The 25,762-nt window shown below is 38.0% G+C and overlaps 1 protein-coding gene across 4 annotated transcripts; it reads right to left on the reverse strand.

Moving 5' to 3' along the window:
• Positions 1-6,721: 6,721 nt before the first annotated feature.
• On the reverse strand, positions 6,722-25,161 carry LOC133837633 (transcription factor Sox-8). 4 transcript variants are annotated; one of them, XM_062268466.1, is made up of 4 exons: positions 24,861-25,161; positions 21,880-22,543; positions 10,690-10,836; positions 6,722-8,828 (listed from the first exon to the last, which is right to left on the reverse strand). In XM_062268466.1, exons 2-4 carry the CDS (start codon positions 22,065-22,067, stop codon positions 7,406-7,408), a joined length of 1,758 nt encoding a protein of 585 aa, XP_062124450.1. In that variant the 5' UTR covers positions 22,068-22,543; positions 24,861-25,161; the 3' UTR covers positions 6,722-7,405. The 4 variants fall into 4 exon arrangements, with proteins under 4 accessions (XP_062124450.1, XP_062124451.1, XP_062124452.1 ...); XM_062268467.1 differs by lacking the exon at positions 21,880-22,543; XM_062268468.1 differs by lacking the exons at positions 21,880-22,543; positions 24,861-25,161 and adding an exon at positions 17,225-17,543.
• Positions 25,162-25,762: the final 601 nt, after the last annotated feature.

Below are 25,762 nucleotides of genomic sequence, written 5' to 3' on the forward strand. Positions count from 1 at the left end.
AAACGGACAGCGCAGAGATAAATGTTTATTTCAGCTCCTTTTTTCTTGTTTTTATAAATACGAAAAGCATATTTTGCGACGGCAAAGTAAACATCCGGTTTCATTAGCAAGATAAATTCGAAATGTCAGTTATGCAATCTGTTATATGAATTAGGCAAAGTCCAGACCAAAACGCAAAACGCAAGAAGCACTGGCATATTCATTTCACGTAATTCATATCCTGATTGCACAAAGGCATTGGGCGACATGTTTTTGATTGATGCATGCAAAACCAAGCAAAAGCAAAATCTCGGCCCGACATGCAAAAAACCGGCCAGTGCATGGAGCCGGCTAGTCGGTTCCACTAACCCAAAGTGTCCTGCTGTGGACAGCTCATTTGACAATTTGATAGATGCAGGCGTATACTACTCTTCCCATACTCTGTGTTGCTCTGTGATGCTCTGTGGCTCGTGGCTCGACGCCAACGAAAACATTGAGTGACAAACTGTGTGGAGTGGAGGATGGAATTTCGGTCTGGACATTAAATTCTGTTTTGATTTTATTATGGCACTCGTAAACGCAAACATTTTATGCGTACATCATACGCACTGTTGGCCAAGCGGCCATTTACATAAAAGAGCAGAGCAAAAGAGCAGCCAATAGAGACGATGGCTGGAAGGACAGTGAATTGTTTATGTGGCAAACGCATTAAAAGCCGCTTTCAGAAAGCAATTCAAAAGCAAATTTACATATTAAACATGAAATTGTGTGTTGTGTCCATTGTCCGTTGTCCGTTGTCCATTGTTCGCCAACATATGCTACTCTGAGGTCTACCAAGGGCAACAGTTAAATTGCTGGAAACAATTTTGTTTGCTTCAAAATATTTTTAAAAAATGTTGATTTTCTTCCACCACACAACCACCACCAAGGTAACGCCCAGAAGCCGCTGTCAGTTTGTGGGCTGCTTTTGTGTAGGGAAAATATATATTAAAATTGCTCAAAAAGGCGAGCTGTCAGGCTGAAAGCGTGCAAAATGTTGCATTATTAAAATGCAGGTAAGTGAAGAAGATGAAAATGCAGAAGGCTCAAATAGTATTAACGCGCTGACATGCTGGCTGCTGCCAGTTCTTCTACGTCAGAGAGATGCTTTGCATGCTGCATGCCAATCAGACCAATTTGTCAGCAGCGAGGCACGAGCACAAAATTGAGTTTTCTGATTCGCTGTCAGAGCAAGGCAAGGTCTAAGCTCTGTTTCGTGACTGGCAAGCGCCAGTGCAGCCATTAACCATTAGCTAATTGAGCCCATGGCATCAGACTAAAAATAAAACCTAGCGTACCACGAACAAAAGCCTCAAACGACAAGCAGCAGCCATTCACAAAAAAAAAAGTGCACTAAAGATGCAAAACATTTTACACTGCACACTTAACACTTGGCCGCATGAAAGGCGAAAAGAACTTGAAAACTATTCTCAAACCACCAAGTAAAACTATTCATAAAAAATTCAACGTCGAGCAATTTTTGTAAACTTTAATTGAGCAGACACTTAAGAACACAAAAGGGTTGAAAGTTTGCATGCGACAAGGTGTGTATTTATATCAGTTGCTATGAGTTTCATTTTCTCATTTGAATATGCTTTGGCATTAATTAAATTAAACCTGAATTTACAATGTAAATACATTTCACTCTCTCAGCGCTTATTAAGGATATTTAATTAATGTTTCAATTAAATTTTGCAGCACTGTAGGCAGTAATGAGTTAATTAAAAAACTGCTGACTAATGTCGACACTTTGCACACAGTCTAGAGATGATAATAATATGTTAATGGGCGGGTATTAAATGCATAAATTATGAATAAAAGCTGAATCTGCAATCCCCTGTAAAATAATTCAATTTTAGTAAACTGAGCAATTGCTAAATTTAAACTGATGTTCCTGGCAGGTTTTCACTCACAATTTTTTTTGTTTTGTTTCTGTGCAGTTTCATTGACATTGACAATCTGATCAAAACACAAGAGAGAGAAAAAAAACCTGATTTGCTATCCAAGCAACTGACAAGCTTGTAGCAGAAAATCCAAATATCTACATTGTCATGTACTCGTAAGCAAGTAGTTGATATATCCATTAAGCAACAACACATTGGGTATACACAATTCAGATTTATAAATTTATAGCTCTTTTAGGGTATCTCTCAGGCTTACATGCCTTCTCATCCTTGTCACTCGTGGCTGTCAAATGCAAACGTGCCTTAAAGTTTAGACCCTCAAATGCTGGGGTAAGGACACGCAGAACAACTTAACCCAAGCAATTACAGGCAAAAGTTAGTCAACGTTCATTGATGAGAACAACACACATACCACACAGATACATACACATCTCCCACGCACACACACACTTAAGTGAGGAGAGCTGTGCGTGCCTCGACGTAGTTGTCGGATAATTGAAAACAAGGTATCCAACGGATTGTGAGACGTCGGTCAGGCAGCTCGGTGGCTTGTGCAGCTGATGAAATAGTTGATAACGCTGAAAAGTTGCGCTTCAATATACAAACGACTATTTTCACTTAATGGTTTCGCTTGTCTACTTTAAAATAGTTTACAAACTAGTCGAGCTTGATGCTCGAGAGCGCACTTTTTATTGCATTTCCTCGTCAAATTTTTTAAAATGAGTAAAGTTGGCCAGCGATTTCTTGAAAGCTAAATTGTAAATTGTATAAAACTAAACGAAAAAGAATGGCAAAAATACGAAACTAACGAACGATAGACGATAGACTTTATTCGTTTTACTTTGTCGTTGCATTGTTCGATCGAACGAAGCAACGATGCAACTTTTTATAGATTTAATAGTTGTTTGCGCAAAATATTTAAGGTGAATTTCACGGGCAAAACCACTTTCAGCGCTTCTCCTTCGTGGTGTCATTAATTATATTAACTATTTTACACTGAACTAATTAATTTGACATTAACAAGCTGTTTGTCCAGCTGGCAGACTCGCTGGACGTGGCAAAGGACATGCAAACAGGCAAAATGACCAAAATGGAATGTTGAAAATTGTGTGTGCATTTTTCAGCTCTTTTGTTGCGGTTGCGTATTTCGCTGTGTCTGCGTACATTATTTCCATTACGTAATTTCCGGCATTAAGGTAAACTTTTTAATTGGCATGCACTCATTAAAAATGCAACAGCATGTTAAACAATCATAATTCCACTGCACTTATAAGCTTTTCCGCATGATTAATGCGCATTTTTAATGAAATACACTTAAGGCAGCTCTCAATTTTTGTTTGGTTATATTTAAAGCCGTTACTTTGTGGATAGGGTATATATATAATATAAGTAACACAGAGTGGTATATATAATATATACTAAATGATACTTAACTTTATTATATTAAAAATAAGTGAGTCGATAAAATTAGCTTTTGGAAAATATTGTTGCCACAACTTATACATAATAAATTTACAGGGTATACGGTTGCCGTCAACTACACTTCTCATTGGCATGCTCTTATGACGTTCTTCGCATATTTTGCCATTTTACTTGTAATTTACCGCATGACAGCAAAGTTATTGAATAATATCAATTTGATCCATAGCAGCGCCAAGGAGAGTAATGTTTTTTTTTTTGCTACAAACAGTATTTTATAGCGTATGATATAAGGATGGATAAGCGAACGCTTGACGCTGACTGATGCTGATGGATGACAACAGCCAGATGCACAAGTTGGCCAAGTTTGCGCGCTGGCTACCACAATTTAAATACGCTGGATCATAAAATTGTTGGAGAAACATGAAATTTATGATATTATTTAGAGCTTGCGCGCTCACTTCTCGCCTGCTACTTGAATTCGCTTTTTAATTTCTCTCGTCTGAAGTATTCTCGTGGCTTAGAAGTACACTAGTCTGGCAGCATTTAGTGAAAAAAGTTACATAAAATATATCAAATAGAAAAGTTGCCCTCAATTCAAATGTGTGTGTTGGTCACACTGCGTATTTTAATTCCCTCGCCTAAAAGTATGCTTTAATTATTTAAGCGCAATGTGCATGAATATTGAGTATACGAATATAATATTCCATTTCAGCATTGAACTGCAAAGCGTTACAAATGTATAAATTAATTAAACTAGTAATCGCAAGTGAGTTGAGCAGAGCATTTAGCAAAAGGTCAGCATCTGGCATATTAAACATCATTTTGGGTCTTGCTAGCAAAAAACTGAAACGAAATTTAAATTACGCATTCTGCACCTCCATATAATTTCAGTTGCTTTTTGCCGTTTCCTTTTTAAGTCTTATTAAAAAATTGTAATACTTGAATATATCTCGTCTCAGTGTTTGGCCAAACACAGCAGGCGCTAATAAAGACCAAATGCAAAACGAATTACGCACACTCTCACCCAGAGTAATTCATAAAAATCAAAAGTGTAAAATATTCATATTTATCGCTTATGCCACATAAAAGTTATACTAAAAATGTGAAAGGTTACGAAGCATATTTCTTATTAAGTAATTTTGTCGATGCTTCGAAGGAAACCAAACTTTTACGAGTCTGCCACAGTTTTACAATCATTGCAACTGGTTCATCTAGGCACTTCAAAAAGGGTATACGGAAAAAGGCAAGCGAAAATTTCAATTTAGACGAGATGTGGCATAGCTGCTGCTGCTGCTGCTGTGGCTTTTACATTACATTTAACTTTTCTCGCCTTATATTTTATTCAAATGTTTTTCCCACAGATAAGTTGCCGTTGCTTGAGTGTCTGACGTTTTCACTTTGCTGCCGTAAAAATGCCAAAAGAAACAAGAAACACAGAGAAAGTATATATATATATTTGTATGTATCTTCTTCCATTACCAAACGCCCGAATGCCCCGTCATTGTCCAAGGAGCAACTTGACACGCTGTTTTGTGCCATCGTCGACTTGACTTGTCCTGGACTACTCCTGCAGGCTGCTGCGCCGCCTCGTTTCTTTCTACAATTTGAATTTTTATGCTTCACTATTTATGGGTCAACGACGTTGAGCAGCGCGCGTGAAATGTGCGGCATAAAATTCTCAATGACCATTACGAGGATCTTCTCTAGACCCAATTTCAAATGCGCCAGCATTTCGCTTTTTTTTGTCTAAGCCTCGAGCAGGTGTTAAAGCCAAACTGCTGGTCAGCCTAATGGCCAACTGAAAAGTCATCGACAAACGAAAACAAAAGGGAATCTCTTAAATGAATTTAAAGCGAACTCGCATAAAGTTGAGGCACTCAGGTCATTAATTGAGTTATTAAAGCACAAAGTACACAAAATTTCATTACGCATACGACGCGTTTGCATGACCGGCAAAAAAGAATACGACAGTTCGACTGTGCGAACAAGGAAGCGAAGCTGAAACTGAAGCTGACAGAATGCCAAGCAAAGTTTTACGTAAATGTCATTAGTTTTAATAACATTTACACAGAACGCACACACACACACACACCCGCACACAGAGTCCGGCAGATTGTTAACTTTGTTTGTCACGGCATAAATTAATCCTGGCCAAACATTTGCGGCTTCCATTCCACAGCATTCCTCCAGTGGTATCACTTTAATCGAGATGTAGCACCTCTTAATTGACTTAACGCAGGGCCAAGAGATGCTCAATAAATAAATTTTTTGTTTTCTCTTTTTTTTTAAGGGACTGCTGACTGAAAATTACCTAATCGTTGTTCAAGCGAAATTTTCCTAATCACTGCGAAAGCGTGAAGAAAATAAGGCAAATAATTTAAATAAATGTTGCACATAAAGTGTGTGAATAAATAAACAATAGGCTCCGGAAATGTGTTAATTTGGCTTAGCACAGCACTTTGGCTCAATTTGTTTTTTGAACTTTCTAAATGTGCACACATTCGCATGTATTTACTTCTTAATTGAGTAATATTCACATGCTCTAAGTTAAAGTTATATAAGCTTTGATGAGTAATTGAACAAAAATCATCAGAGTAAATATATTTTTGGATGTATTTAACGATATTAAGATTATTTGTCAATTAAGTTTGTACCTTGTACGATAGAGTATCCAATTATCGATACTGCATAAATAACTGTTCATGCCTTCATTTTGTTTGTTTTTGTTTTTTTTGTGTTTTGTTATACTTCAGCAACGGCCATTTTTGTGTCTTGGGCATTTTGCCATTGGTTTGGTTTTTCGCTAATTCCCGTTTTCATTTATTTTCTCGCCGTTTTGGCCTGTTTGCGCTTCAATTAACAACAACTTGTTACATGCGCAAATTGAACTAAGCTTTAAAAAGCAACACAACAAAATAAAATATATACATAAATAAATAAATAAACGCGACGCTAAATGGAATAACAAAAAATCTGTCGACGTCGCCATAGCGGTTGCTCTCCGCCCCAAGAGCAACGTACGGTTTACATTTTGGGGCGTTATTTCTTTATTTTTTGTTCGTTTCTTGTTAGGCTCTTGGCAAAAAAAAAATGAAGAGAAATAATAAAACGAGGAAGAAGAAAGCCGTAAATGGCCCATTTGGGGGGACGGTGTTAATTTCATTGGAATTTATTTTGGTTTTTACGAAATTTACAGGTGCCACAGACACACACACACACACTCACGAATACACGCGTTGGATTTGAGTCAATATGTGTTGTGGTTTTGTGGGAAAATATGAAAGAGATATACGAGCGAGGAGAATATATTTCGGCATATCTACCACAAATATGGTAAATTCAATTTATATGCAGTCAAATACAAGTCATGCTTCAAAGGATACAATATAATTTATTAAATAAGTTTAAAATACATTTGTTTACATAAATATAATACAATTGCTAAAATGCATAAACGTTGAAGAAGTGAAACAGAGCGAAAGGAGGAAGAAACCTTTCAGCCGAATTAAATTAAATGTACTCGTATAAACGCACTTTATGCCTAGGTTAACTGGCTAAATTCAGATCAAGCCAATAATTATACTATGTGTGTGTCTCTTGCAATAGGACTTGGAAATTGTATTGTTGGATAACCCCGTTTAGTATTCTAAGGAAAGCAAAGCATTGAAGCCAGACAAACGATGCAATATAAAGTGTATAAGGTATTGATATCATTGCCGCCGCATTTGCAAGCTGAATACAATATGAATATCGAATAGCGAATGTGTTTTTGGGGGGTAGCAAATGGATTGCTCGAATGGCATTGGCAATGGGGGAGTGCTGCATCGAGATGACTCGACCATAAACGAAAATCGCAGCGATTAGCTTAAATTGCACAATATGGACGAGAGACCCTCGAGGAGCCAGGCGAATACGTATACGCTCTGTGGGACGAACCGTCCCACATGAAGAAATTGCACAGACAATAAACCAATAAACGAAAGCCATCGACTGACCCATAAAGGTCAACAGAAGCTCAGATAGTAGAAGGAGAGTGGGGATAAATGTGCAAATTAAGCAGCTTAGGGATTCACATAAGTGCCCCAAAGATGATGATGTTGCTGCTGGTGCGTCAGCTGTTGCTGCTGCTGTTGCTGCTGTTGCTGCTGTTGTTGCTGCTGTTGTTGCTGCTGCTGATGTTGTTGATGCACCTGCAGCTCCTGTTGCGTCGTGTCACTCACGTTGCCATATTGTGCCGTTGTCGCATAGCCAGCCGAGTTTTGTGCCTGCGTCGGATAGCTCATGTGCTCGTAGTAGGCGGTGGGCGAGGCCAAGCAGTCAACTGGCTGCGAGCTGGCACTGGAACAGGCTGAGGACAGCGAGGCAGATGAGTTGAGTGGCGGCGAATGGTGAGCAGACACAACTGTGGGCACATGATGTTGCGCCAACGGCAGCATTTGATCCATGAGATACTGGTCGATTTCCTTGGGATCAATGTCCACAGCCGACGCCGCCGCTGCCGCTGCCTTGCTCGGCCCGCTGCCCAAGTAATTTAGCGCTCCATTGACGTGTGACGTACTTGCTGTTGCCGAAGCGGAAGCAGTTGCCACAGACGCAGCCGCAGCTGCAGCAGCTGCCGCTGAAGTATCTGTAAAGTTGCCACCAGCTGTTCCATGGTAGCCGCCATAGTTTGTGTAGCTGCCACGCGTGCTCGCATTGCTCGCATAACCATAGCCGTTGATGCTCTCCAGAAAGTCCATTTCCTGCACAGCTGCACCGCCGCCAACTGGCGTACTGTAGTTGAGCTCCCCCAGCTCGATGTAATCCCGTCCAGCTCCCAGCTGCAACACGCCATAATCATTGCTCGCAGAGACGGCAACAGCCACGTTGTTGGGTTCGCTTAGCTGGCGCAGCAATAAGCTCGAGCTGGGCAACGGTGCTAGCTGCGGCTGTGGCTTGCTGTAGGGCGTGGCAGGCGGTGTCAGCGAAGACAGCGAACTGGCCGTTGAGCAGGGCGAATCGAGGAGTCCACGCTCTGTGTCCATGGCCAAACCTTGTTCGAGGAGACTCGCTGCGCAGGCGCTGTTCAGTGACTTCATGAAGGCCTCGTTGCTAAAGACATCTGGACTGGAGCTGCTGACGTTGCAGAGTTGTCCATTGGAGCTGCTTGTGACGCTGCTGCTGCTGTTGCTGTTGTGGTTGCTGCTGCTGCTGCCGTTGTTGTTGTTGTTATTGGTCTTTGTGGTGCGTCTTACATTTGTAGAAGTGGAACTGCCACAACTGCGTCTTGGTGCTGTGTTGTTGCTGCTGCTGTTGTTTATGGCTGTTGTCGCCTCGCCTGCAATTGATGCTGTTGCAGCTGCAACACCGCCCTCCCCTTGTGGCATGACGCGCGCCTTCTTGCGCCGAGGCTGATACTTGTAGTCGGGATGCTCCTGCTTGTGCGTCATTCGCAGTTTCTCGGCAAATTCCATGAACGGCTTCTTATCACTATCCTTCAGATTTCTGTGGAGCACAACAAAAACAAAAACACAAAAAGACGTTGCGCATTAATTTATTGTGAACAGCCGTCAAAAGTTCGCTTATTTATTGGTCTACAAATTGGTCGAACTCATCGGACAAGCGGTGCGGTCTTCTAATTAAACTCAAGGCGGATGCTTCGCATCTTTGTCTTATCAGCAAGAGCAAGAGCAGCAGTAACAGCAAGATTCATATTCTCTTATCGCTGCGTGCGCTCAACTGTGAAATTTTAATTTCAAAACTGGCTGTCTCTCTTTTTTTATTACAAACAATATGAAGTTGTCGCCGCAACGAGTTAATCTGAATATTTTCTCATCAAGGAAACAGCGAGCGGAATTTTAAGCATGTCAACAAAGCTAAGCAGAATCGATGAGGAAGTTTGTGCAGTTATTGACGAGAATTGTTTTAATCTGTCAATCAAAGATGCTGGTTTAATATTTGTACTACTTTTTTATTAAATTTGATTACTATACTCGCTACCCATAGGATAGAAGAAATTATAACTTTGTGCCTGCAGGAAATGAACGTACTACGAGGGCTGCTATTTAAGTTTCTGGCCTAGGTCACTTGTAGCCATATTATGACCAATTGGCTATTTCCCAAAGAAAGTTTGGACTTTTATCGATAAAAGCTCCATACAACTTTTTCATGTGCCTGCAGGAAATGAACGTACTACTCGTACTATATCCACTATATCAATACACCAAATATATATATATTTTTGTATTTTTGTGGTATTTTATTTAGTATAATATAAAAACAATACCGCACGAGTTTCCTTCTTTTTTCAAAATGGTCAGCGTTCAATATACCAAATATAGTCTTAGGTATATTTAAGTATTTTTCTGGTATAATAATTTGGTATATTATAAGAATTACACAGCACTGTTTTTCTTTCATTGAAAATAGATAGCTGGTAGCGGACAATAGCCTTTGGTATACTTAAGTATTTTTGCGGTATACTAATTTGGTATATTTAGCATTTAGCAAACAGTTTTCTTACTTTCTTCTTTCTTAAATATATTTCTTATTTATTTTGCTTAAACTTATTTTTAGTTTTGACTTTATTATACCCGCTACCCATAGGGTAGAAGGGTATTATAACTTTGTGCCGGCAGGAAATGTATGTAACAGGTTGAAGGAGGCATCTCCGACCCTATAAAGTATATATATTCTTGATCAGCGTCAACAGCCAAGACGATATAGCCATGTCCGTCTGTCCGTCTGTGTGTCTGTGTGTCTGTCCGTCCGTCCGTATGAAACACTGGATCTCAGAGACTATAAGAGATAGAGCTATAATTTTTTCGACAGCATTTGTTATGTTTGCACGCAGATCAAGTTTGTTTCAAATTTTGCCACGCCCACTTCCGCCCCGCAAATCAAAAAATCGAATAAATCGAATTTTGGTATATATAATAATAACTATAGTAGTTATGATTCCTGAAAATTTGGTTGCGATCAGATAAAAATTGTGGAAGTTATTAAAGAAATACTTTTGTATGGGCAAAAACGCCTACTTACTAGGGTCTTAGTTACTTTGTCTGACAATCTGGTACATTGTGCCGTCTATGGTATATTTTGAATGCGGTACTATATCGATATACCACATATACCATTTGGTATTTTTAGTATTTTTGTAGTATATTTGGTATATTTTGAGAAATATACCGCAAAATATATTGCTTTTATTCAAAATGGGTAGCGGGTATCTCACAGTCGAGTACACTCGACTGTAGCTTTCTTACTTGTTTATTTTTATATTTATCTGTATCCTTTATTATATATTTAATTGCAAATGTTAAGCTTTTAGTTTTAATGCTTATCGATTAAAGTCTTTTATACTTACTTCCACAGCTTGCCCAATGACTTGCTTAGCTCCGAGTTCTGCAGATGCGGATATTGCTTGGACATCACACGACGGGCTGCTTGAGCCCAGACCATGAATGCATTCATTGGCCGCTTAATGTGCTCCTTTTTGCGATCAGAGGGCGCTCTGAGAAATAACAAAGAAAAACAAAAAAAAAAAAAAGTATAAGCGACATATTCAAATTGGTTTTTCTATGGAAAATTTGTCGTTCACTCTGTTGACCACTTTTCACTTGACATTAATTGCAAAAAGGCGTCGGAACACTTTGTTGGCGTTGCGGCTGCTATTGCTGCTTCTGCTTCTGCCAACAGCCGTTGGCAATGTGAAATTCGCGAATTATGTCAAACTGAAAATTGCAATTAAAACTTTTATTTGTCAGGGCGGGGCAAAGAAACAGAAACTACGCCAGAGGCTGAAAAAGTTCAAGATTGCAGCCAGAACTTTTTTACAACATGAACATAATAAAAATAAAAAAAAAACACAAAAAAACAAGAAAAATCAACATCAAAAGGAACAGGAAGAAAGCTACTAGATGCCTGCAAAAATCCACAACGATTTAGCGTATATCTTTGTTAAATATTAAATCTATAAATGTTACCAGCAAAATGTTGTTTGCCAAAGACATTTCCTGACAACAGCGTCATAATTATTTATTGATATTGTGAGTCATCTCAAAGCAGAAACTAAAATTAAATTCTATTTTCGATCAAGTTTTTGCTTATGCTTCTGCATATTTTATTACTTGGCGAAGTATTCGCAAATTGGAATCTCATGTTCCATTGTTGACAACATGGAAAATCACAGTACGCTTTCCATTACTCTTACCTTCTCTTCACTGGCCCCTGCTCTATTTGTGTGTCACTCACAAATTCAAATAAATAGACGAGCCACATGATAACTTCATGCCCTTAAAGTGCCTACAGTGACATGGCACACGCATCGTATACGCAATCCCAAATTGACACACAATCCCACATACGACTAAGGGCAAATTTATTGTGTGATACCCTTTTTGGCAGTCAATTGTGTGTCAACTAAAGCGAATTCATTACATAATATAGTTTGCATTAAAGCTGGCTTTAAGATCATTGAATTAAATAGATAAGTACATAATTAAATTGAGGGTTATGTCGAACACATTCAATTGTTTTATCGCTTTATATTTCTTTGTTATATTTGCAATCCTTTCCAATTTAAGTTTTTGAATTAACTAAATTTGTGTAATGTAATTTTGTCTTTTTTCGTTAAAAAGCAATATTATTACCTTAGCTAATTTTTTAAGTCGTATCTAAAAGTCGAGCCTATTTGAAGTGTAGCGAACATCCGTTGTTCCTCAGCATGTTGTGCAACAAAACACTCAGACACAAATTCAATCAAAGACAAGGGCGTGGCAAGTGGGCGTTAGATAAAGGTTGGTTCCATTCGGATTACTTTTATTTTCTCGTATCTTGTATATTGAATTATTTATCCTAAATAAACATGAACTGTAACAGATTTAGCAACGCAGTCAACGAATTTCGATTGAGCTAAATCTGAGTGTGTATGTGTGTCTTTATTTGCAGGTGCCAATTTGTACCCAAGAGCATCTATTGTCTGACCCAGTTGGCTTTAATCAGAGCAATTTTGTATGAAAATAAATTCAGAGTAGTTCAACAATCTTAGCAGAAATCAAAGCTAAGAGGCAAATAAACAATGCTCATTAAATTCAGACTAAATTCAGTCTTTGAATGAAAGGGGAAAATTCACCTGAATTGCAAATACTTTGCTCATTGTCAAAGTGTTTTATATTAATGAGCTTCAAAATGCTGTAATCCAATAGTTTTGAAAATGTTGCTGGTATTAAGTGCTTGCAAACAAATGCTGCTCTCTGACGACAAATATTTTGGAAAGTTGCCAACTTATTCACAGTGTAATCAGAGGACTAAAGTCTCTTGTAACTTGGCCATGCTTGAAATAGTTGAGTACTTCACAGAATTACAAATAAATGGCAAGAGATGTACATTAAGCTTTAACAACTAATTAATATTTATCAGTTGTTAATATTTTGATTTAAAAGAGTGAAGTGAAGGGATACAACATACACCCTTCGTTGCCTGCGCCTAATTACAAGTTGAGCTCGAGTTCGAGCTTATTAAGCGATTAAAAACGCGACCGCAGGCTAAATGGCGAATCGTCGGGCATCGCATCACATCGCATCGCACATTGGACATCAAGCTGCTTATCTGTCTGTTGGTATCGTCGTCGTCGTCGTCGTCGCCGTCGCTTCGTGTGGCAGCTTCTCAATACCAGCGTCAAACATGACGCATACAACAAGTGCATATGCACATACACTCTGTGTGTGTGTGTGTAATTGTGAGTGTGTTTGTAGTCAGCTCTCACGCTTGACAGCACGCTAATCAGAATCAAGTGATGTTCGTTTGCAGCATTCAGTTTACAGACCAACCAGGAGAGGGGGGAGAAACCCCCAATGGCAGTTGCAAGTACTTGGCAACTCGAGCACGTCTTCATTATTTGTTGTCGTTGTAGCAATTGCTGTTGCTCTTATTGTTGTTGTTGTTGTTGCATCGAGAGATGCGCAAATCTCATTAAGTGATATCTTCAAGTGGCCGTTAGCTATGAGTACGAATACGAATGCCAAGACGAATACGAATACGAATGGTTATGAAAAATGAGCATTTTTTTTTATTTTTTTGCATATGCCAAAGTGGTTGCTGCTTGCATCTTTTTATCAGCAATGGGCCATTTGGCGCTTTTGTTATTAAAAAAAAAAGAAAATCAAAAAGAAGAGAAATACTACAGAGCAACAAATTCAAAATTGTAAAGTCAAACGACGCTTGGCGAACCCAAATATTTACAGCCAGCTGTAAACTGAACAAATGTCCATTTTTTTTTGTCTGTTCCCCATTTTCAATTTGTAAGCGCATGTAAAGTTGACTACAAATGCAGCCAATTAGCAGCGGCAACGTCTCAATGATTTTCACAAGTTCATTTTACAAAAGCAAAACCAAAAAAAAAAACGCATATGAAATGAAATGTATCTTACAGATGCGCGTGTAAACAAATTACAGTCACCTCAGTCGCGTGTTTGCTTAGGCAGCTAGTAGAGCTGCCCACAAATTTCCCACGCCGCGTGTCTTTTTTTTACGACACTTTTCATTTGACTCTGCTCTGGCATACTTCTCACTTTTCCTCTATTTTTTTAGTGGGCGCTTTTGCTCAACGGATGCTCGCCCCTTTCCGCTGTATAGCATTGTCTATTTACACTGTCTGCTGCTCGTTTTTTTTTCGCTCGAAATACAAAAATACAAAAAGAAAAAGAGAAATTGGTCAAACACTGATAAGCCGATAAGGAAACAGTTGTCCATTTTTCTGGTTTGGTTTGGTTTGGTTCATCAGCTACCGTGAGAGTTGCATGCGAGATGTGCACTTTGAATTTGCTCAGCTTTTGTTGTGACAACAGCAGCAACAACGACAACAACAACAACAGCAGCAACAGCAGTTGCTGTCAAGGTCTTTGTTATTATTGTGCCGGCGCTCCTTATTGACATTGAATTGTGTTCCAAGAATATTGTCGTCATCGTCGTTGTTCTTGAGGCAGGTTGAGGCATCACAATAGTCGCAGACATCATCAACAGCAGCAGCAGCAGGAGTCAAAGGAGCAGCGCAAATTGAAATTCATTTGAAATTTAAAAAAACAATGTGAAAACTACAATTCCAAAGAAATATTCAATTTTCCATTTAAAATAATGTCTACGCAAAGTCTACACAAACTAGTCCAATAATCATAAATTTGCGTAGTTTGGATTTTCATTTTGAAATTGAAAAATATTTGTTTATCTATGGCAAATCAGCAGCTAACCTTGAACCTTTCCATATCATTGAGCCAGAAGCCAATATTCTTTGGATTTAATTCGAGCAGCTTTTACTTTTCATATACTCGATGCTAAGCCCCACTCAGGGAGCCCCTCTCCATGCCCCACTCCGACGGCACTTCATACGCACTTCATGGCTCGCATTTTTTTTTTTTGCTTTTTCGCTGCTTCTGATTTTTTCTGTTCTTTTTTTTCAATTTCCAAGTCAATTTATTTTTACAGCCAGTCGCTGTTGTTGCTGCCGCCGCAGCACTTGACACGACAAAAGAGCCCGAGTGTCGAGCAGAGGGAAGCAGAGAGAGAGAGAGAGGAGCAGAGACTGAGCAGTCAAAGAGCCCAAGAGGATGCGACCATCAGTGACCGGGCTACGCATAGAAAAGCGACTGGGCGGCAGCTTGGGTGTTGTCTCCCTCTGTGTGTTTGTGTGTGTTGTGGGCGTTGGCGGGCAGTTGGTCAACAGCGGGGCGAAGAGGTGGATAGAGAAGGTAGAGCACTCTCGATGTGCCACTCTCAACCACGCAATGAAGAGCGACACTTTAAGTGCCCCGAGTTCAGGCCGAAAGCCGAGCAAACTTGTTAAATGTTGTTGCCATCACTGTTGCTGTTGCTGTTGCTGTTGCTGTGGCTTCAATCATTTGGCAGTGTAGCATCAATGTGATATGCGATATGGCTTGATATGTCTCTGACATCGATGTTTGCTCCGCAAGGACAGCAACACTCCACAACAGCAGCCCTTTTGCCACGCCCCTTTGCCTTGACACCAACCAGACTACATTAGTGTTTGGCTTTCAAGGGTAAATATTATGTATTTTGAAAGCTTTTTAAATAACATTTTCGGGTGCACTTTAATACTAACATATCATGGCATGTTTGTGTAGCATAGTGTATGTAGTATGTAGGTAGCAAATGTGGCATAAACGACTCAAATGAAAGGTTTTCCTTTTTTGCAGTTTTGCCGCTCGAAATGTTATTCGGGAACAGAACTCGGCCATGTCATTTTGAACTGTGACATGGCCAATATTTGATGTTAACCAATTTCACCAGAAGTCCTTTTCCCATTCCGAACAGCGCTCGACATTTTGCCCCTTTTCAAAACGGCGTATTGACAGGATTTTCGTTCGCCATGTGCTTAATGCAGAATACAACAACAACAACAACAAAAATACCCTCGACGGGATAAAATAAACGTACCGACAAAAAAACAAAATTTGATGTGCAAATTTTGTTAAACATTTTATGGAAACACCGAAGCGCAAAGAGAGAATGAGGGAGAGAAAAATAAAGGAAAATGTGGCTGTCAACTCGATATTTCACTTCATTTCCGGCCATGCGGCAGCTGGATTTTGTTGAGAATCCTGTCAATGTGCTTAGGCGTATGCGTGTGCGTGTGCCCAAATATATACAACATATATATACATAGGATTCGGTACTCGGAGTTCGGAACACACTCGCTGTCCGTATGCACATGAAGCCAACGTTTATTGCCTGGTCGCGGCCATTGTCACGCACCTGGCCATAAAAACCGCCATCGCCCATCAAATGGGAGGACAGCTGCGGGGATGCTGTGGATACTGTGGAGGAGGAGGAGGGAAGAACGAGTCTTTGCCACCTACGAGGGTGGATTGCTTTTGGGCCTAAAGCGTGTCCACTTAGATAGTCGAGAACGGGGAGAGGAAGGGGAGTTGGTTCCGTAAAGTATGCAAAAATCTAGACAGACACGACGACGAACGTGGGCTACAAAACTTTTGGACGACTGCTGTGTGTGGTTATGGGCACCGCAACGATGCCGAACGAACCAACACAGAACAGACAACACAACACAGGGAACGGAGAACAGCCAACAGCATCACCACCAACAGCAATGCCAACATCACCAGCAACACCAATAACAACTGCAACAAAATCAATATTTGTCTTGTAAGCCGCACGTGTGTCTGTTGTTGCTGTTGACTCCCTCCCTTCCCCATCGCACCCCTCCTAATGTACAGAAAGAGAGGGAACAAACTGCGAGCAAACTGCCATGAAAATGTTCCTTGACTTGTCAGCATTGGCAACAAACAGGACCTCACCCAAAAAAAGAGAGAGAGAGAGAGAGTACACACTGCATTGCATATTCTAGCGTAATGGATGAAAATTTGAATAACTGAATCAAGCACTTCCCATTAACAATAATATTTTCGTACTTGAGAGATTTCACTTGAGCAGCCAAGTTTCCATTGTGATTAAGATTCTTGTAATTTTGAGATTTCGTTCTCAGAAAATTTGAATAATTGATTTTAATCAAAAGTAAAACTTCCGAATAGTTTTATTATAATTTTGTCTTAAAATTTCCATATAATAATTGAAAGTATGTACATATAAAATCTAAATTCAAAATTCATCTCAATTTTGATTTATTATTTATAAAACGATACAAATTTATATGATAAAAAAATACATATAAAATAAAAATAAGGTATTTCATTTTCAAATTAATAGTTTTCATTTCGCTGTTCTTAAAATTACTAAAAACGTTATATTTAAAAGTTTAACATCTGATTTGAATTAATATTTTATAGTCAAATTTAATTTAATATTTTTAAAATACATGTTCAATTCGAATATCTGATTTTAATTAAATATAAATTTGGTTTAATATTTACGAACTGAACTGAAATATTTTCTATCCCTTTTCGAAGGCTTATACTTTCTAAAATTGTTCTTGAAATATGTATGACTCTTGAAAACTTGAATTTTTATGTAAATTAGAAACACACCTTGTTTTTTCGGACTGTTTTCCCTCCTACTCGTAAATGTAACATTAAAGCGGTCTCTTCTCTTTGATCCTTTCCGCTTCCCTTTTGTCAACATCTCTTTTCTCTCACTCCTAAAAAATTTCCCATACTGCTTTCTTAGATGTTTTCACTACACTTCAATCAAAATATTTCATATGTAAACTTTTCATGGGAAGATTGATAATATATTGGAACAAAATATGAAAAAATCTCAAACAGTTTTGAATGATAACTGTGTCAATGTACGGTGGATTGAATTGAATGTTTTGTGGGGCATGTTGGTTGCGCCCATTTTTGGGTCACACACTCACTCTCCTGACTCGACTCAACTCGACTCGATTCGAGTGTGTTGGTTTAGGTAACCAGAGATCCAATGTCGGGCATGTAAATTTACTGGTCGGTCGGTCGGTCGGTTGGTCGGTGGGCTAAGCGCACCCCAAAAACTTTAGTCCACCTTCGATGATATCAGAGTTCTGACACCCCACCTGGTGGTGGTTGCTTTGATAACCAACAGAGTCGCACAGCCAAAACGCAGATAAGCAATAAATTATTTATAATGTCGTCGCCGAAGAAGAATTCTTATCTAATCTTACAGCAAATACTTAGAGCAGCGCATAAAAAAAATAAGAAATAAAAAAAAGCTGAAGCTATTCCCTCAAGAAGGGGTTCAAATTCATCAAATGGGGTGCTTAGGGTGATATGCTATACATATGAGTATGAGTATGCTTTATAGTATTAGTAGAAGTAGTAAAAGTATATTCAAAGCCCCACCAAACTAAAGGTATGCGTATGCAGGGAGGGATGAGAGGGGGAAATTGCGCTTCTGTGATAACCGCAAGCGCCAATCGACAAAGTCTTCAAGTGATTGTCGCATTTTAGTTGCTGTTGTTGTTATTGACTTCATTGCTATTTGTTATTTGTTTATTATTTTTATTTATGTTTATATATATATTCAATCGCTTGGTTGAGTCATGCTTAATTGATTCAACTAAATTGAATAAATATTTTCTGACACAAATTTGCGCATTTTGACTTCAAAAGCCATAAAAGCCAACGAAGCATTTATCTTTTATGGCATTTACATTTTGAGTTTTTAGTCCAGGTTGGAACAATAGAACGTTCTGCATAATTTAAATGCGGTGTTCATAGATCTCAACGTATACAATTGATAACTGACGTCAAATATCTCTTCTATAAGACTATAAGACATGAAAGATCAATTAAATCAATATCTAGTTTAAGCAAAGCTAAGTTTTGTTGTAATCCATTATAAAGTCTGTCATTTCTCAAATACAAAGTAGCCTTCTAAAGTGAAATCTTTTTCTAATCTAATAATCCTGATTGTAATATAAATTACTCAATCAAAAAAGATTGTCTACAGTTGGTAAAAAAGAATCTTCAAGAAATTTTATTTTATTCTTCAATGATAAAAAGCAATGTTTAAATCACTTCAACTTTTAGTTTAAATTAAAAGCATTCAGTATTCCAGGATTTTATTTAGAGTTGCATGGAACATCATTTTATTATTATTAAGTATTACTCCTTTAAAAATGGAAACAAATACTAAAAGTGCAAAAAAAAATACAAACAATTTTCATAACCCAAACATTTATGGTTTATAGTCAAATGGTAATGGAGTTTATTTATTAGCCACTAAAAGAGAAAATAATTTTTAATTTAAGATATTCAGGATTATGTCTTTAAAAAAAAAAAATGCATTCTCTTCAAAAACTTTCTAGAATATTTCTAAAATTTTATTTATAATACAATAAATATTAATTTTTCGGAAAAATTAAATATTTTGTACTATTTTTAAAGAAGGCAACATTTTCCTTCAACGAATGATGCAAACACCTTAAAGAAATGGAGAGCTGCACTAAATTAAAAATAAATTTTAAGGACCTAGGATTGGACTTCACGTATCCTAATATTTTTTTTTTTTAGATTATTTAAGGCATTGCATAATTCTAGGCATGCCTCGAAGTTTGCAAAGATCTGCGAAGTTTATGGAAAATATTTCCGCAACTATTTGATACTCGCCGGATATACGATAGGCTCCTATGCCTCCTACCCCCCACCGCCCCTCACCAACCCACTCGAAGAGGGGAGCGCTGTGTATGGTTATTTAAAGCGACAATAAACTGGGCACATAAAGCGCTAGGTAAACAGGGTCTAGTGTAGACGACGACGACGACGAGTGTGCAAAGCATGTGAAGGGGTTGGCTCTGGGGCACAACGGTTGTCGGTTGCTGGTTGTTGGTTGCTGGTTGCTGCTTTTGCGATGTGCAGATAAAGGAAATGGTGCTCATATCCTTGTGCAAACACACACGTGTTCTTGACAGCGATTGCGCTTTTGCAACAAATAAACACACACACACACATGGTCCAAGGATGTTTGCCTGTCTGCCCAGCTGAGCGCACTGTTTGGCCCGATAAGCTCCACAAAAGGCCAGCCGGAGTCACAAGCATAATTACGCGACAATCGTGATACAGTTACTTCTCCCCTCCCCTTTCCCTCGGGTGGAAACAAAAGGTGTCACAGCAGACATAAGCATAAAATGGAATGAGCAGCAGCTTCGATAATCGCTTGACAAACAGAGGCGAGAAAGATGATGTTGCAAGTCGATGCTGGACCTTTTTCTGCTGCTGCAAGGATCAAGTTGGATCAGCATCTGAGATGCCGCCACTTCTCACGACTCTTCTGCCACGCTACTGTGTGGCGCCAACTTGTCAACTCGTTAGCTCGTTTTTTTTTTTTTGTGCTTTGCACTTGCCACACAATTTTTCAAAAAGAGTCAAGTGTCAACGCGCTGCAAGGAGGCTACTACGGAGTCAGCTACTTATTTGAACTGGATTTCGATTTTCTTTTCTTTTTTCACACACGTCTGCACCTGTGTGAGAGACAAGCCGCAAGCTCCCCTCGCCTCGCCTCGCCCCTTGGAGCAATGCTAACTGTCTACGCAGCTTGTTAGCAGTTAACATCTTTATGCTAAAAACATATTTATTCGCTTTTTATGCCTGAATTGATTTGTCGTCTTCTACTACGTTCATTTTCGAACGTGTTTCGCCGCACATTTATTGTAGCTTGTCCCATGCACTCATTCTTGTATCTTTGTATCTTTATATCTTTGTCTCGCGTATCTTTTTATACTCGCATTGTAGTCAACTGCTAGCTGGCGGCTTTTTAGCGATTTGTATCTGTATCTCTTCATCTGTATCTGTATCTGTATCTGTATCTGTATCTGTATAGATACATATGTCAAAATGTGTAAATTCTGTTATATTTACATATGCACGTTTGTATTACCAATCGCTCTCTGTGTTTTGTGTTCTACTCCCGCTTGGCTTCTTCTTTTTTTGCGGTTTGCCAAGTTTGTTTATCCATTTAAATAAAACAACAAACATAACAAATATAAAATTGTGTTAATCAGCAGCGGCGCAAAGGCGGGAAGGCGCCACGCTTAGTCATTCACAAATACACTCACGAATACACTCACACAACGAAGTGCGAATACCCAAAGCGCACTCTCTAAGGACACAATATTGTAGTTTAACAATTCCTTTATTTTCTAAGTATTTATTTTCTTCTTCTTTTTACTCTCCCACAAGCTATTAATGTTAATTCAACTTTTTAAATTGCATTCTTACGAAAAGTTTAGCATTTAACATGCCATTTGTTGGACACATTTGGGTTACTTTACTGTCAAATAAAAATAATAATATGATGGGCAGCTTAAGATATTCTAATACAGTTTGAAGAAGAAGTTGTAAACGTTTTTCAATATTAATATTATATTTATCAAGTGCATTAAAAGATTACCATTATTGATATTAAACATTGTATTGATCTTTTTTCCATAACATTTAAGTATTAGATTTAAAAAATCCGACAAATCATCTAATAATACCCATAAAGAAATTTTGTAGCTTGAAAACTTTCTCTATAAACTTCCATATATTGTATTTTTACACTCCAAGTTCAAAAACTAAAACTCTTAATCAAATTTTTTCAGAATTGCTAATTTTGTGCTATCAAGAACTAATTGAAATTGAATTAAATTTATTTATAAATTTGTGCTTTATGAATTTTGTTGCTTTTCAAGAGTCTTTTATTTTAACCAGATTTTTTGATAAGATATTCTGATCATTTATTTAAGAAAAGTTTGACATTATCAATAGAGAATAAACATTTAGAAAACATAAAAATGATGATCCATATTTGTCAAAAAATTTGCTAGTATTAAAAGTTTCTCTATATAATCTCAGACATCATAACATAAATAATAATAATATGTAGATGATAAGATAATGCAAGGAAGTCTTCAAGTACTTCAATTTGTAATCAAGAGTCTATTATTTTAAATTTAAAAAATTGAAATATTTTCCATTTTTAGTTGAATATAAATGTCATATTTTGAAATGTAAAGTTTATGACCTATGTCCGAAAAAAAGTTCGAGTCCATTTAAACACAAAAGTAAAGTTGCAAGCAAATAATGGAAACTTTGACAAAGTTGCAACTTACTTGGCAGATGCCTGCACCAGATTCCAGTCGTAACCCTCGAGCACTTTCATTACGGCACTCGTGATTCGCTCATCCTCCTTGCGACCTCCTTGGCCGGCAGCACGCTTCTGTTCCGCCTTCAGGGCATAGTTGGCCAGCACCAAAGTCTCAACGGGTTTGGCTCGCTCCGTACTCGAATTAGCGCTCATTTTGGGAGCACACAAATTCTATTTGTTTTTTGTCTAAACACCGACGGCTAATCGGGCACTTAAAAGCAGACTCAGTCACAGTCACAGCTACAGATACAGATACAGTTTGCAGCAGATGTCGTTTAAGATACAGATAGAGAGAGATACACAAAATATGAAGCACTGAAAGTGAAACAACACCCACGACGCGACGAGACTGACAAGCAAACTGCGACTGATCTTGGGGACTCGAAAGCAGCTCGGAATTTGTTGTGGACGAGGCTACATCGGCTGCGATCGGCAAAAGATAAGCTCAAGACGTCGTTGGTTGGCTGTTGGATCGTTGGATCGTTGGCTGTCCCGTAACATCGAGTCGCGTTTCTGGGGCTGACGATTCCCGGCGGGGGGCGCACATAAAAAACGCAGTACGCGTGTAAACATTAACATGTTCATGTGAAATTGGTTTGGGTGCCCCCAACGGGGCTAACGGGGGCAGCCTGCAAGAGAAATAGAAGACAGAGAGAGTGGGAGAGTGAGAGAGAGAGAGAAATGAAAACAAACACGAGAAAAAGCAGCAACACTTTATAGCCACATGTGGATTTATTACACCTCGATAGAAAACGGGGGTGGAAGTATCTTGAGATCTGTGTAGAACTTGCCACTTGTTGCAGCTGTATTTAAATGGGTATCGATAAGACTTTAATCATTGGAGGACTCTAATGAGGGTTACGCAGGGACCCCTCTAAAAAAAAAACAACAAGGAGTGAATGAAGGTTAGAAGACAAGTAGCTGATAACAAGGATCATAAAAACAGGGTTTAACCAAATCACTTGTTGAATGAAAGTCGGGAAATAAATTAGAATTTATTTCAATAATTGTCTTTCAATATATGTGTTTAAAGATAAGCTCAGGATATACAAGTATCTATGATAAGATCACAATTATCAAATTCTAATTATAAATTGTAATTCAATATATTAAAGTTAAGCTGGCTTAAAATACAACAATTAAATAAATTCATATTAATTAACTTATTATAAAAACTATAAATTTGAATTTTTACTTAATTTAAATGATATTGTATTTCAATATTATCAATAGTAATAAAAACTTTAGCTAATTAAAATGTACAAAAATTATTATATATACTGAAAAAAATAAGCTGAGAATATATAAGTAATTTTAACTTCTTCAAATTTTAAAAATAAATTTTATGATAAGCACAAAAATGGCAAATTAAATTATGGTTCATTAGTTCTTTTAGGAAACAGGTTCTACAGCAATCAGTTTAATTGTAGTTTATTGGCTGAATAAAGTTATCAATCACAAAAATCTTGAAAAAGTGGATTTAAAAAATATTGCCAAATTTAAGAACTTTGATAGATGAGATCTAGCTATATATCACATTCTCTGCATTCTTTTGAGCAACTTCAAAACGATCTTAAACTTGACCATAGAATACGAGATCGTAAAAAAACCTTAAAAAAACGAAATATTAAATCTTAAGAAAAACTTTACCGAAACTAGAGGCTATTCATTTCATGGCAATAAAATGAATCGATGCGTATTTATTGATGCCTTTTGTTTATTTGAATTGGTTTTTTCTCTCTTTTTTAGCTGGTTCCAACTGGATGTAATTGGAAAACCGAAATGTGGAGTTTTACCCATCGTTCAAACTGCTTTTTCTAACCCCGCTTGTTGTGTTTTTTACAACTTTATAATTTTTACAACTCAATTAACTTTTTACTCAAACGCCGCCGGCACAAATACTATACAAAATGATCAAAAATTTTAAACAATAAAACACGAGAAATGCATAAACGGAATCATAAATACCTACTTCATAGGTACAGTGATCCAAGACGTTTGCCAGATGAGCGTTTTATGCGATAAAAAAATACAAAAACAAAATAAAAACAAAACTGAAGTGTCATAAAAGGCATCAAAATGGAAATTATACTCGACGCTCTCTATCTCTCTCTCCCTCTCTCGCTCTCTCTTTCTTTCGTTGGAAATTCGAATCGAGACTAGCAATTTAATGGCAGCATCTAACAAGTTGTTGCCTCTCCTCCCCTCCTCTGCAACAATTTTCCTTGTCGGCGCACTTCAAAGGGCAACTTGTTGATAAACAAAGCGCGTAAGTAATGCAAAAATATGCAAATAAAAGAAAAAACAAATTCAATTAATTAAAAAATATTTTTCTTCTTATAGAAAAAGAAGGCAAATGAAAATTGTTTCGATTTTTGCCAGCTGAATTTTATTTTTTTGTGTCATAATCAAACTGGAGCAGCGCCGAAAGGTCGCGGAAAAATGCAACACAGGCAACAACAGACGGATGACAATTTGCGACTTGGCATGAAATCAAATTATTTGATCTAAGCCGCCGCCAAGGGAGGTGGAGTGGTGAGTGGGGAAGGGGGGCAAGCTCTGCTCAGTTCAGTTCGCCACTAAACGAAACCAAATGGTGCGTTCGTCGACGCCGCCGCCAGCGTCTCTGTCGGCGTTGACGATAAACATGACGATGCTTTTGCCGATGTTAGAAATACGTCCCGCAACTCCGCCCCCGCCCTCAGCGCGAAGACAGCGCCAGCCGTGCGACATGTGTTGCGGAAATATTTAGCAAACAAGCGTCAGGAAATACTTTGATGTCCATCTCGTTCTCACTGGCGCTTTCACTACCGCTCTCTCGCTCTTGCTCAACCAAACTCATTTGCATGCACGCGCAACGCCAGAGAAAGAGAGGAAGAGCGACCGTATAAATGAACAAAAACAAAGCACTCGCTGCTCCGTCATTTTGTTTTATTGTTTTCTCACCTGATTCCCGTTCGTGCTGACATCGTGTGCGTTTGACCATCGGCTCGGTCTGCCATTCGCCGATCGTTAATTGCATCAGTGTAAGTGGTGTGTGTGTGTGTGCCTTTGTAATCGTGTAGACATGGATACATATGTATGTGCTTAGCGTAGATCGAAACCGCTGTGTTACTAGTTGTTGACGACGTTTGTTCAGTGCCCGTTGTTTTGCTTTGTTTTCTCGCAGCCAATCAGCTTTGGAGGTGGGCGGGAGTTGAATAACTTATTTTGAACGTGATTTCAATATTACTGATTGAAATATCAAATATTGACAACGTATAAGTCTACATCTTTAAAAACATATTAATTATGTTTCAGTATTTATTAATTTAAAAAAAATTGTATATTAATTAATTAAATTTATATTATTTTGTTTAAATTTGGCTTAAATGAATTCTAGTTGCTATAAATAATTTAAAAAATTGATTTAAAGTGAACGCAAGTACCGCCAGCAATTTATAAGTTTTATTAAAATAAACAATTTTCAATTTCTGAACATACATCTTTCGTTATATTTGCTAGCTTATGACATGGAACAAAATAGAAATGGTGTGTGTCTTCGCTTGAATGACTTGAAAAGTTGACGGCTGTAGAGAATATACTGAGAGCCGACTAACCGCCACATCAGCTAACCAGATTCGGCAAGCGTGACCATACGACAGTACATTTGCTACAATGTAAATATTTATATGACTGCAACATCAATATATCAAGATTCTTATAATTGAGGTTTTTTACATGTCTTTGGGAAACACTAACCAAAATATACTTTCTAATTTGTTACCAGACAACATCTTAATCATTGGTACATTTTGGTATATATTGGCGCGTAAATGTTTATTTTAAAAAATTGATAGCTTGTGGTC

The sequence above is a fragment of the Drosophila sulfurigaster genome, chromosome 2R (assembly GCF_023558435.1).
Source record: "Drosophila sulfurigaster albostrigata strain 15112-1811.04 chromosome 2R, ASM2355843v2, whole genome shotgun sequence".
Lineage (NCBI taxonomy): Eukaryota > Metazoa > Arthropoda > Insecta > Diptera > Drosophilidae > Drosophila > Drosophila sulfurigaster.